The sequence below is a fragment of the Vicugna pacos genome, chromosome 10, assembly GCF_048564905.1.
Source record: "Vicugna pacos chromosome 10, VicPac4, whole genome shotgun sequence".
Lineage (NCBI taxonomy): Eukaryota > Metazoa > Chordata > Mammalia > Artiodactyla > Camelidae > Vicugna > Vicugna pacos.
This window is the reverse complement of record NC_132996.1, coordinates 69118065-69130280: the sequence shown is the minus strand read 5'-3', so window position 1 is coordinate 69130280 and position 12216 is coordinate 69118065. Positions and strand designations below refer to the sequence as shown.

Sequence of the window (12216 nt, the reverse complement as noted above, 5' to 3'; positions counted from 1 at the left end):
AGATGTTGACTGGCAGGAGGCACAAGGAGGTTCCAGAAATATCCTATGCCTTGATCAGGGCGGTAGTTACATGTATTTATGTAATTACATACATGTACAAAATCACTGAGCTAGACATTGGATGAGTGCACTTTACTGTATTTTAAACTTCAGTTTCATCAGCAACCTAAATATAAGAATCAAAATTACAAAACTATTAGAAAAAAGTCATAGAGGTAAATGTTCATGACCTCAAATTTGGTCATGGATTCTTAGATTTGACACTGGAAGCATGAGCAACAAAAGAAAAAAATAGATAAATTGGACTCTATAAAAAGTAAAAAACTTTGTGCATCAAAAAACATTGTGAAGAATGTGAAAAGACAAATGTGAGAGAAAAATTGGCAAATCATGTATCTGATAAATGTTTTGTAGCCAGAATATATAAAGAACTCATGTAATTTGACAGCAACAAGAAGAAACAACCCAGTTAAAAATGGGCGTGAGGAGATGGTATAGCTTAGTGGTAGAGCACATGTTTAGCATGCATGAGGCCCTGGGTTCAATCCCCAGTACCTCCATTAAAAAAAAATGGGCAAAGGACTTGAATAGACATTTGTCCAAAATATATATATACAAATGGCCAACAAGCACATGAAAAGAAGTTCATTGATCATTAAGGAACATGACTGGTGTTAAGGAAATACAAAACAAGACACAATAAGACACCACTTCATACCCTCTAGGTTGTATTTTTTAAATGGAAAATAATAAATGTTAGCAAGGATGTGGAGAAATTAGAACCCTCAGGCACTGCTGGTAGAAATGTAAAATGATAACAACCATTTTGTAAAATAGTCTGACAGTTCCTTACGAAGTTAAACAGAATTACCATGTGACCCAACAATTCTACTCTTAGGTATATAACCAAGATAAATGGAAACATATGTCCACACAAAAACTTGTATGCAAGTTTCCATAGAAGCATTATTCATAATAGCCAAAAAGTAGAAACAAGCCAATGTCCATCAACCGTTGAATAAATAAATTGTGGTATATCCATGCAATAGAATATTACTCAGCCATAAAAAGGAAGGAAGTGTTGATACATGCTACAACACTGATGAGCCTGGAAAACATTACCCTAAATAAAAGAAATCATACGTAAAAGGTCACAAATTGTATAACTCCCTTTATATGAAATGTCCAGATTAGGCAAACCTATAGAGACAGAAAGCAGATTAGTAGTTACCAGGGGATGAGAGGAGGGGGGTTTTGGGAGTGATTACCTAATGGGTCTGAGTGTTTTTCTGGGATGATTAAAAAGTTTTGAATCTAGAGAGAAGTGGTGATTGCCCAACATTGTGAATGCACAAAATTCCACTGAAGTGGACACATTAAAATGGCTAATTGAAATATTTTGTGAATTTCACCTCAATTTTAAAAATAAACTTTAATGTAGAAAGGGAATGGAAACTGGAAAATACAAACGTCACCTCCGAAGCTCTAGGGGAACAAATAGAACCTACTGGATGCAAACAAAGCACATTCACTCATCGCCTCCTTTCACCTCACTGCAGTCCCAGGAGGTGGGGATTCCCTGGGGTTCAGAGACGGAAAGTGATGGAGCCAGACTCACACAGCTGCCTGGGTGTCTCAGACCTCCCAGTCCCAGACTCCCGAAATCATTGTGGCCCCCGAAGATTCTTGCCTGGCCTCCCTGGGTGAGAGCTGGTGAGGTCAGGGGCCAGGAACGTTACTGCAGCCACGAGACAGGATTTAGTGACTGAGGAGCTTGGAATGTGCAGCCTCTGAAAGGACCTCCTTGTGGCTTCACTGACGGTTAGAGCAGGAAGGGACTTTCAGAGTCATGTAATCACACACACACACGCACACACACACTTGAGACCTGAGACCCTTGTCAGTCACTGCCCCAGGCTGCTTGGGGAGCGGGGCAGGGTGGTGTTTCTGGAGCTGGCAGATGGATGCAGTCAAGGCTGACCTGTGTTAGGCCTCACATCTGCCACCAACTGGCTGCCTATGTCACCTTGACCTGTCCTGCTTGGGCTCAGCCAAGGAGAATAGATACCAGCTAGTGTATGTGTGTATACACTTGCGTGCATGTGGACTGCATAAGTGCCTTAGCATGTGATCAGAGCTCCCAAATCTCCCACCCTAGGGTTTTTAACATGTGTATTTATTTTTGCTATTTGTCAAGTTCTTACTATACACTTTAATAAGCATAAGACATTACTTTATATCTATTCTCCAACAGGCCTGAGATGTTATCAATATACAGTTATCATTATGTCTTCATTTTACAGATGAGGCTCTGAGAGATTGTGTGCCTCATCTAGGACACACAGCTGGTGAGCAGCCTAACCAGAATTCAAACTCAGAACCCAGGCTTGCGTGATTCCAGCATCTATGTTCGTTTTCAGAGTCACATTGCCTCAAAAATTTCTCTCTCTTTCGCGCGCGTACACATATACACACTCCCGTATAGCTCTCATTCTGGTTAAACTGTTCGTTTTTTTCCTTTAGAGAATGACAAGCATTGAGTAGAATAAGGGCAAGGGAGAGGCGCCAGGCTGGTAACCGCCTTCTAAGTACACGTCACTTTACAGCTTACAAAGCACTTTCACATTTGTGATCTCATTGATCCCACAGAAGCCCCATGAGGTCAGCAGGAGGCTCAATTGTTCCCACTGGGATTAGGACTCAGAGGGAAGGTGACCCGCCCAGGGTAACAGAGACAGAAAATGGTAGCTCTGGGACTGGAAGCCCAGGGCCAAGCTGGTCTCTTGGCTTGAAGTCCTGAATGCATCCACAGACCCTGACCGCTGTCCCCAAGGAAGGCAGCCCAGGACCTCACCTTCCTGAAATCTTCCTTCCCTAAGGACAAAACTGGAGCTGATCAAATGGAGATACCAAGGAAAGCAGGAGAGCCAAGATCTCTGTCTGTGGTTGTGTGACACTGGCAGCTCCTTACTCTCTCTGGGCCTCAGTTTCCTCATCTGTAGAATGGGAAGAGGTAAAGAAGAAGCTTTAGGGTGGTCCTCTCAGCACTGACATTCTGCATATGTGAAAAAGTATCTGTGAGGCCTTTGAAAATCTTGGCCTGAGCTTGGGCTTGGCGCTCCCATAGTCCTGATTTGGCAACCAGCTTCAGCCACTCGCTTAGTGATCTTAGGCGCTTCATTTCAACATCTCTCAGCCTCAGTTTCCCCATCAGTAAAATGGGGATGATAATGGCACCTACCTCCCAGGGTTGTTGATCTTTGGTTGTTGACATTTGACCCTGACCTCACATTCACACAGACTTCTGACATAATCTACAAACAAGGTTGATGACCACACAGTCCCGGAAGAGCAGCTATAGTCTTTAAAGAAGATGGCATTTATCAGACCATGGGACAACTGTGTCCCAGTCCAGGCTCTCACTGCTTACAGGGGTTCTGAATTGAAAGTTATCATAGCTCCTAAAATTATCCCGTGAGTAGTGCAATTATACTGCATTGTATTTGCAGATAGTTCAAAGCGTGAACTTGTCATCATAAGCATTTAAACTTTACACTAAAATATTCAAAAATAGATAAACAACAAGTTTATACTGTATAGCACAGGGAACTATATTCAATATCTTATAGTAACTTTTGATGAAAAAGAATATGAAAATGAATATATGTATGTTCCTATAAGACTAAAGTATTGTGCTTTACACCAGAAATTGACACAACATTGTAAACTGACTATATTTCAAAAAAAACATTCTAAAAATCAAAAAATATATATATACACACTGTTTTTGTAACCCTAGTTTGTCATTTATTCACTTTTTAGTATACCTGAACCTTACAACAATGCCTGCGGAAGGGCCTTACACGGCGACTTGGATGGCAGTAGCATGGGTCCCGGCATGAAATAAGCACCCATTTGATAACAATATATTATTATCAGTCACATTTATAATCCACTTTACAGTTTCCAGATCCCTTTCACATTCTTCATTCCAGCCTCCCACGTGTGGCAAGGTCACTATGTGATTATTTCGTCCCATTTTATGGATGCAAACACTGAGGCCAGACCAGGCAGTGAGAGGGCTCCCAGCGCCGGTGGCCGGGTATCAGTCAGAGCCCCGGGGCTGAGCCCGACGGGGCGGGGCGGGGCGGGGCGCCCGGCTGCTCACAGGTGCGTAAAGCCGCCGGGGAATCCTTCGCTCCACCTGGGTGCGGCGAGGAAATTGCACCATGTATGGGCAGCTACGTCAGAGGGGGCGGATCTGTCGCCGGGGGACGCCAAGTCCGCCCCTTTTCCCCACCAAAAGGCGGCTACGGGACTATAGGAGGCGACGAAAAGTTCGGGGCGGACTAGCAAAAGGCAGCGCGTCTGAAGAGGTGGAGCCCCGAGGTGACCAGCGCCGCTGAGAAACGCGCCCCCCTCCTCCGTGGAAGTGGTTCAGCCCGCGGACTTTTCATTCATAAAAAGAAAAGAATCCGCGAGGAGCGAGTGAGTCAGAACCGAAGCCGCCGACGCGGACCCCACAGAGCAGCCAGCCCAGGGCATGTTCCGAGACTTCGGGGAACCCGGACCGAGCTCCGGGACCGGTGGTGCGTACGGCGGCCCGGCGCAGCCCCCGGCGACAGGCCAGCAGGTGAGAGGAACCCGACGCCTGTGGTCCATAGGACAGCTCCTGGGATGTGCGGTCCGCTCCAGCACACTCAGGGACTGGGGCCGGGAACAGGAGTGAGGAACGGGCCTCGTGGCCGTGGCAGCGGATCCTGCTTATTCTCCGGGGTCTAGGGGACACTTTCCTTCCCACACGGCCCAGGGGAACGCGCACAGCGGGCTGAACAATCTGCGAACATCCCCTCTCTCGCTCTCCCCCACTCCCCTCTCTGCTGTCTGTCCCTCCGTCTCTGTTACCTTCTTTCCTTCCTCCTGTCCACCGCTAATTTCTTTGTTCCATCTGCGTCAGAAGTGGTCCCTTAGTCCGTGATTAGTCCTAGCCCCGACAGGATCACAGAGGGTCTGATCCATCTTGGACTTAATTTCCGAGATCTGGAATCTGAGCTGCGGCCAAGACGTCCCCACGCACTGGGCACCCGCAGGCCAGCCCCAACATACTGGCAATCCTCGGCAAGCTGTGATCGTCTGTCTGTGTCCGCCCGTTTGTCTGTCCCTGCCTACCCCGTCGCCAAATCCTTATCCCCATCTCGGCGCAGTCGAGCCTGGTGGGTTCCAGGAGACTGTTCGTGACCATTTTAAGGGATGGGGCCGGTAGAGGTCGCGAGGTGCCGGGACGTGCGAAAGCTCGTGTGGTGGGCAACTCCCGCGCCCCCGACTCTCCGCACCGAACGGCGCCCGCTGCCGGCTGGGGGGACCTGGGAGGCTGCAGGTGCCCATTTCCTGTCGAGGGGCCCTGAGCACGTGTCGCTAGGGGAGGGAAGGAGCAGCGTCCGTTCCGCCGAGTCACGGAGGCCGAGTCACGGTGGCTGACTCACCCGGGGCGCCCCTCCCTTCCTGGCCCGGAGCGGCCCGGGCCCGGACAACCTCGGGAGCGGAGATGCCGCCGGCGGTACCTCGGCCCGGAACTTGGGTTACTAGGCCACTGGGCCTGAACTGCTGAGCCGGGGACACTTCTGTCTAAACTTGCCTGGGCATGTGGGGCTCTTCCTGGACTACTGGGTGCCCACACCCAGGGCCCAGCCCCAGGGCTTGAACCCAGTTCTCCTTCTGAACCCTGAGCCCCCATTTCAACTCATTCCTCACATTTATGGCTGAAAGAGAATCGTGGCAGGTAAGACCTGGAGTGCAAACTATGCAGCCTTGCATCAAGCTGGGCAGTTTCCACCTCATTTACCTTATTTCACAGAATCTAAGACCCCACTGATTTTAAAACTCACCATTATTTTGTACCACTAACATTTTTTTAAAGTTGCCAATTAAACTGATTTCAGAGTCACTAAAAGGTACTTCTTAGTGTCACTGAAATGCTGTAATCCTCACCTATGGCAGTATTAAACATGAGGAAGCAGAGGCACACTGAGGTTAAATAACTTGCCCAGACAGCCAGTAAGTGGTTGAGGTAAGATAAAAGCTGGGATAGCCTGAACCCAGAGCAGTGGCTCTTGCCCTCCACAGCCCCTGCATGTTGGGCACCTGCTACTTACCAGGTTCTGTCACACACATTCTGTCACCTGATTCTCAGAGTCACCCTCGAAGTTAGGAGCTGTCATTACCCTCTTTGTGCAGATGGGACTCAGGCAGGGTGCAGGAGAGGGTCTAAGCCCGGCCATTTGAGCCCAAACCCCACTTCCCACTTATTGGCTGTGTGTCCATGGACGACTGTTTTCCTGTCTGAAAATGAAGATACTGTTGTGCAAATTATGTGAGTCAGTATTTGTAAAGTGGTTGGGACAGTGCCTGGAATTCACACTTTATGAGCTCTGCTAGGGGAACTAGAGGCACAAGAAGCTATGTGACTTGCCTAAAGTCACACAGTTCATGAGTAGGGATTTGTCAGCCAGTCAGTCTCTGGCTGCCAAGCTGTGCTCTCTGATCTCTCAGAACCAGCAGCTGCCTTGAGGGTGGACAGCAGTGTGGCTTCTGTCCCCTGGAAGCCCCTCAGTCCACACAGACCTCATCCCTGGTCTTCCATATCTTATCCTTCAGAAGTTCCACCTCGTGCCAAGCATCAACGCTGTGAGTGGCAGCCAGGAGCTGCAGTGGATGGTGCAGCCTCACTTCCTGGAACCCAGCAGCTACCCCAGGCCTCTGGCCTACCCCCAGTACAGCCCCCCACAGCCCCGGCCAGGAGTCATCCGGGCCTTGGGGCCAACTCCAGGAGTGCGTCGCCGGCCCTATGAACAGGTAAGGAGCAGAGGCATTTGCACAGGTTCTTGTGCCCACAGGGGTGCTGAGGTGCAGAAGATGAGTTCTTGTCGAGAAGAACACGGGCTTAGAAGGTGGGTGAGGAGAAGAGGCCTAGTGGTGACTACTTGCCAAGGAAGAAAGTGATAAGAGCCCCTAGGGAGACCTAGAGGGAAAATCGGTCACTTCTGGATCAGGGAAAGCTTCCTGGAGGTGGAGGCATATTAGCCTAGGAGGATGGGTAGGATTTTCATAGAGACAGATGAAGGAAAGGACATTCCAGGTAGAGAGGATGGCAGGAGCAGGAATGGAGGTGGAGATGAAAATGTGTAAGGTGTATATGTGGAAACCTATGTGGACAGCAGAGGGTCTCCACCTGATGACAGGTATGGAGAATGTGGGCTTATGCTGTCTACATAGCTGGGGGAGAGAAAGAAGGGAGAGGGTTCCCTTCAGCTACCCTCTGGGGCTCAGTTTCCCTACCTCATTTAATTCTTGCAAAAAACCCTATTGGGAATGTACTCTGGTTTTCCCCATTTTACAGCCATGGACATGAAAGCACAGAGAGGTAAAGTCACTCGCCCAAGATGACACAAGTAGTGAGTAATGAGACAGGTCTTTCCAATTCTACAGTCAGATCCTAACCACCAAGCCACACTGTCTCACCAGGAGCTAAGAGAAGGCTTGAAGCAAGGTGTGCTGGGAACTCATGCCCCACCACCAACCCAGCCATTCTGCCTGCACACTGCTAATAAAGTCCTAACCAAAATAAACAAACAAGACCTAGAGGGTCTTTAAAGGAGTGGCTCCTCTTTTCTCTCCCTGCAGCATTTTGGTATATGAGACTGGTGGGCTGAGGTCTGCACATTAAAGTGCTTGTTCTGACAGCAGGGCAGAGGATGGGAAGGGAGGTCAGGATCCTGGGAAAGATGTGTGATCAACCATGGGTGGATTTCCCAGAAACAGAATGGCTGGCCTTTGTGACCAACTGGAAGGAGACCTTGGTGTAAGCCTCAGAGGCAGGCTCCTGGACTTCCTTCAGCCCTGTCCTGAGGGTGGCCCTTTGATCCTGGGTACTCCTGCACTGGGGCTGTGAGCTGTGAGCTGTGAGTAGGGTCCTTTTGGGGGAGGTGGTCTCAGTCAGCTGGCCTCTTACTTAATGTTAAATAGAGTGAATGGATTTGTTTCTGCCCTGGAACCACAAAACAAGTTATTTATCCTCCCTGGGTTTCAGTTCCTTACACAGAAAGCTGGGTTAAGAATCTGTGCAGAGCACTTAGCTGGCACATAGTAGATTCCCAATGAATAACTAACTACTTAGCAGCGCTCATTAGTCCCACTTAGTGCTTACAGCCCCTGGGGAAGAGGAGACTTGGTTATCAAGAGACTGAAAAAAAATGGGGGTCCTTTGAAAAAGAGTGTCCTGGCCCCAGAGGCTCAGAGGAGTAAAGGACCCTTCTGGCTGCAGAATAAAAGAAGGCTTCAGGGAGGCGAGGGCATCTTGAGTCCTGGGAGATGAGGAGGGTTAAGATACGTGGAAGGACAGAGGAGGGCATTCCGAGAGGAATCAGGAGGGAAAAGCTGGGAGGAAATTTGACTAAACCAAGCTTACTAAAGCAGGAAACCAGTAGGGGGGCAATGGTCCCTAAAGCGCAGGCTGAGGGCTCCCCTTAGCTGCCATGCCCTCCAGCAGGGTCCTACCACCGGGCCAGCGCACGAGGCAAGGGCCTGGCAGCCAATAGCACAGGGTCCCCCTCTCTGCTCACTCTACTCTCCAGATCAGCCCCGAGGAGGAGGAACGCCGTCGAGTGAGGCGAGAGCGGAACAAGCTGGCCGCGGCCAAGTGCAGGAACCGGAGAAAAGAACTGACCGACTTCCTGCAGGCGGTGAGCACTGGCGAGTGAGGAGGGTGCCCAGGTACCGGCCCACACAACTTCAGAGGGGCCCCAGTTCCCAAGAGCCCGCGGAGCCTAAGGGGGAGCCGGTATATAAAGTCCCCTCCCCCCAGTTCCCTGTCAGAAGAGCACTCCGACAAGGAAGAAGTGATTTAAAATTAGTTGCACGAATCACTCTGAACAGAGCAGATCTGAAGCTGGGCCCGACAATCTCCTTCAGCCCCCGGGTCTGACGGGAGTCGTGCCCATTTTTCTCCCAGGGGCTCATGGGAGTTGTAGTCCAGACCGCAGGAGACTCCCCATTTCCCCCGCCTCCAACAACGTCCCAATCACTACCACTCAGGGAGGCTGCGCGGTATTAGGCTCTCATCTTGACTCCTCTCCTGACCCTCCATAGGAAACCGACAAACTGGAGGATGAGAAATCCGGGCTGCAGCGAGAGATTGAGGAACTACAGAAGCAGAAGGAGCGCCTGGAGCTGGTACTAGAGGCCCACCGCCCCATCTGCAAAATCCCAGAAGGGGCCAAGGAGAGCGACACCAGCGGCACAGGCGCTGCCAGTGGCACCAGCAGCCCACCAGCCCCTTCCCACCCTGTGCCTTGTATCTCCCTTTCCCCAGGGCCTGTGCTTGAACCCGAAGCACTGCACACTCCCACGCTCATGACCACACCCTCCCTGACTCCTTTCACTACCAGTCTTGTCTTCACCTACCCCAGCACCCCAGAGCCCTGTGCTTCAGCCCATCGCAGGAGTAGCAGCAGCAGTGGGGACCCATCTTCTGACCCCCTTGGCTCCCCAACCCTCCTAGCCTTATGAAGCACTCCAGCCCCCCTCCCTGCAGGTGCCACCCTAACCAACATCTCCCCACCCATTGGTCCAGCTGGTCTGGATCATATCCCATGTTCAACCCCAGCAGGTTCTTCTTCTTCCTTCCAGATGAGACTGAGCTTATTTTGCTTCCTGGTAGAGCTAGCTTGGGGGCCAACAAAGCTGCCCACTGTTTCTCTAGAGCCGGACTCTCTAGCACAATTTGCACTAGAACAGAGACAAAATATTTCCCATTTGTGCAAGAAAACTCCTGGCAGCTCCCAAGGGACTTTATAGATCCCCAGAAGTCCTTTGGAGCCCTAAGTCCCTGCAGACCACCCCTCTAGTCTTCATCACCCTCTTCCTGTGATCCACCCAACCCTATCCCTGATAGAAGGTGATACTCTACCAGCCTAGAACACTAACTCACCCAGCCCCACTGCCAGCAGCACCAGGTTATTGAACCAGGACACTCTGCCAGCCCCTCTTAAATGAAACAGCTCAGGAGAGTGCCAGAGGCTTCTGTGATGAGCTGACTTGCAGCCCCCAGCTCTGAGAAGACTTTAGCTCCAAGGAATCCAAGCCTCCACAGCGAAGGCAGCTATTTATTTTCCTAAAGATCGTATTTTTATACAAACCTGCCAAAATGGAATAAAAGGCTTGAAGTTCTGGCCTGCTTTCATTGGACCGAGAGGATAAAGGGAGAACATTTGGAGCCAGAAGCCGTCTCAGCTCCACCAACTCACTATGCAATCTTGGACAATTTATCTGATATTTCTGGACCTCGACTTTCTCATCTGACAAATGAGGCTACATCTGTTCCGCCTCATCTCCAGGATTGAGAGGAGGAAGAGAAGTGCCTTGGGGTGCCAAATCAAGAGGATTATCATCCTCCTCCTGGTGGGGGCCCACAGTGCTCTCGCGTGTGCCACAGAGGGCGCTGTTATGCCCCTTCCAGCCTCAAGGGAGGCAGCTGAGTGGGTTTTAGGCCCCCAACACCTGCTTCCTGCCCCATTGTCTTGGACAGGAAGGAGCCGGGAAGGGAGCTGGAGCCACTTCTGGGGCCGGATCACGGCCTGTCCTGGGGCCAGCCAGATAGGGGGGCCCAGTGGCTTACAATGGTCCCATATCCCGCCCCAGGATTGAAGTAATGGGGGTCTTCCATCTTAGTTCTGCAGTCCCTCCTTATGGGAATGATACTCTGTCTCAACGTCCCCACCCCCGTCTCAACGCCGGCAAGTCCCAAACAGACGCTGCCCAGGCCACGGGCTCTGCTTCCGTCTCAGTTTATTAGACCCCACCCAGCCCCCAGCAAGTCCCTCCGCTCCAGCCTCCAATCCCCCTGCTGCCCCGCCAGCGAGAGCCAGGGGCCCTCCTCAGTTTTAGGGTTTCTAAGTCCATGCCAGCGGCCCCTCGTGCACAAACGGGGCGGCGTCCAGGTCCCGAGGTTCGCCGCAGTCTCGGCGCTTGGGAAGCAATCTGAGCGGGCGTCGGCGCGAAGCTGTGCCCTCAATCATCTGGGGAGCAGGCCAGGGGCAACTGGTCGGGACTGCCCACGCTGCCGGTACTGGAGCTTCCATCGCCCAGGTCACGGGGACCGCAAGGAGGCAAGGCCAGCTCGGGTGTAGGCCCAGTGCCTGAGCCCCCCGAGCCGCCGGGGCCGCCGCGGGGGCCCCACTCCTCGCCCAGAGCCAGGCAGAGCTCCTTAAGCGCCAGGTTCTCCCGCAGCAGCTCCTCCTGGCGGCCCTCCAGCTCGGCCAGCTTCTGCCAACAACCGCCTAGGTCCTCGCGCACAGCTCGGGATGCTTGGGTCCCGAAGAGCTGCCACTGGCGCGCGGCGCGACGCCCGCGCTGCCGCTCCGAGTCCAGGAAGCAGCAGAGGTCGCGCAGCTCGCGGTTCTCGGCCTGTAGGCGCCGGTTCAGCTGCTTGAGCTCGCGGATCTCGCCCAGGTGACCCTGTAGCTGCCGATTCACCTCCTGCATGAGGCGGCCGCGCTGCACCAGAGCCGCCAGGCGCGCCGCCTCCTCCCGCCGCAGGCGCCGCACCAGCTCCTCCTTTCCCAGAGCCGCCATCTCCTCATCCGTCAGCTCCTCCAGGCCGCCCGTCTCGGCCTCCATGGCTGCTCAGGCCTCTGGAGCATCGCCTGCCCGCTGCCGCGGCCCAGGAGCCACACGACGAGCTCCGCGCCGCTTGGGCTCGGGAACCCGGTCCGCGGACAGTCTGTGGTGGAGCTAGCGTAGGCTGCAGCAGCCGCGCGGGGGTGGGCACGCGGCGGTGCGCGCGCCGGGGCGGGACCGCATGACGTTAAGGAAGGACAGCCAATCCTGGCAAGCCTCCTAGGAAAGGGGCGTGGCCTGAGCACCCAGAGAGAGAGACTGTTTGTTCCCTGCCCATTCTGGACAGCGGAGTCTGGTACCGGCATCACCGACCAACGTGCCAGTCAACCCCAAACCTCCTCAAGCTCGAGGATAGACCTCTCGATTCCTTCTGGGAGCCAAGACTCGGGTGTCGGCCCCCGACTCTCCTGCCCACCCTACCGACGGAACTCAGACGGATCGCCTTTCCATCCTTCCTAGCTCAGCTCGAACTCGAGAATCTCCGATAACTGAGCATCTCCCCCAGTCCTCGGTACCCGAAGTCCCAACGTACTGGCTCACCGT

At 52.5% G+C, this 12216-nt stretch overlaps 2 protein-coding genes across 2 annotated transcripts; one reads left to right on the top strand and one right to left on the bottom strand.

Moving 5' to 3' along the window:
• The first annotated feature begins 4014 nt into the window (after window positions 1-4014).
• FOSL1 (FOS like 1, AP-1 transcription factor subunit) lies at window positions 4015-10224 on the top strand. The gene is made up of 4 exons (XM_006216724.4): window positions 4015-4633; window positions 6655-6852; window positions 8631-8738; window positions 9145-10224. Exons 1-4 carry the CDS (start codon window positions 4544-4546, stop codon window positions 9562-9564), a joined length of 816 nt encoding a protein of 271 aa, XP_006216786.1. The 5' UTR covers window positions 4015-4543; the 3' UTR covers window positions 9565-10224.
• A 601-nt stretch (window positions 10225-10825) lies between these two features.
• CCDC85B (coiled-coil domain containing 85B) lies at window positions 10826-12140 on the bottom strand. The gene has a single exon (XM_006216723.4). The coding sequence runs from the start codon at window positions 11671-11673 to the stop codon at window positions 11065-11067; it is 609 nt and encodes a 202-aa protein (XP_006216785.1). The 5' UTR covers window positions 11674-12140; the 3' UTR covers window positions 10826-11064.
• Window positions 12141-12216: the final 76 nt, after the last annotated feature.

Coding starts and splice junctions, on each gene's coding strand:
- FOSL1 (XM_006216724.4), top strand. CDS start 4,544: ATGTTCCGAGACTTCGGGGAACCCGGACCGAGCTCCGGGACCGGTGGT. Junction 6,853..8,630: donor GTCGCCGGCCCTATGAACAG/GTAAGGAGCAGA, acceptor TCTACTCTCCAG/ATCAGCCCCGAGGAGGAGGA. Junction 8,739..9,144: donor TGACCGACTTCCTGCAGGCG/GTGAGCACTGGC, acceptor GACCCTCCATAG/GAAACCGACAAACTGGAGGA.
- CCDC85B (XM_006216723.4), bottom strand. CDS start 11,673: ATGGAGGCCGAGACGGGCGGCCTGGAGGAGCTGACGGATGAGGAGATG.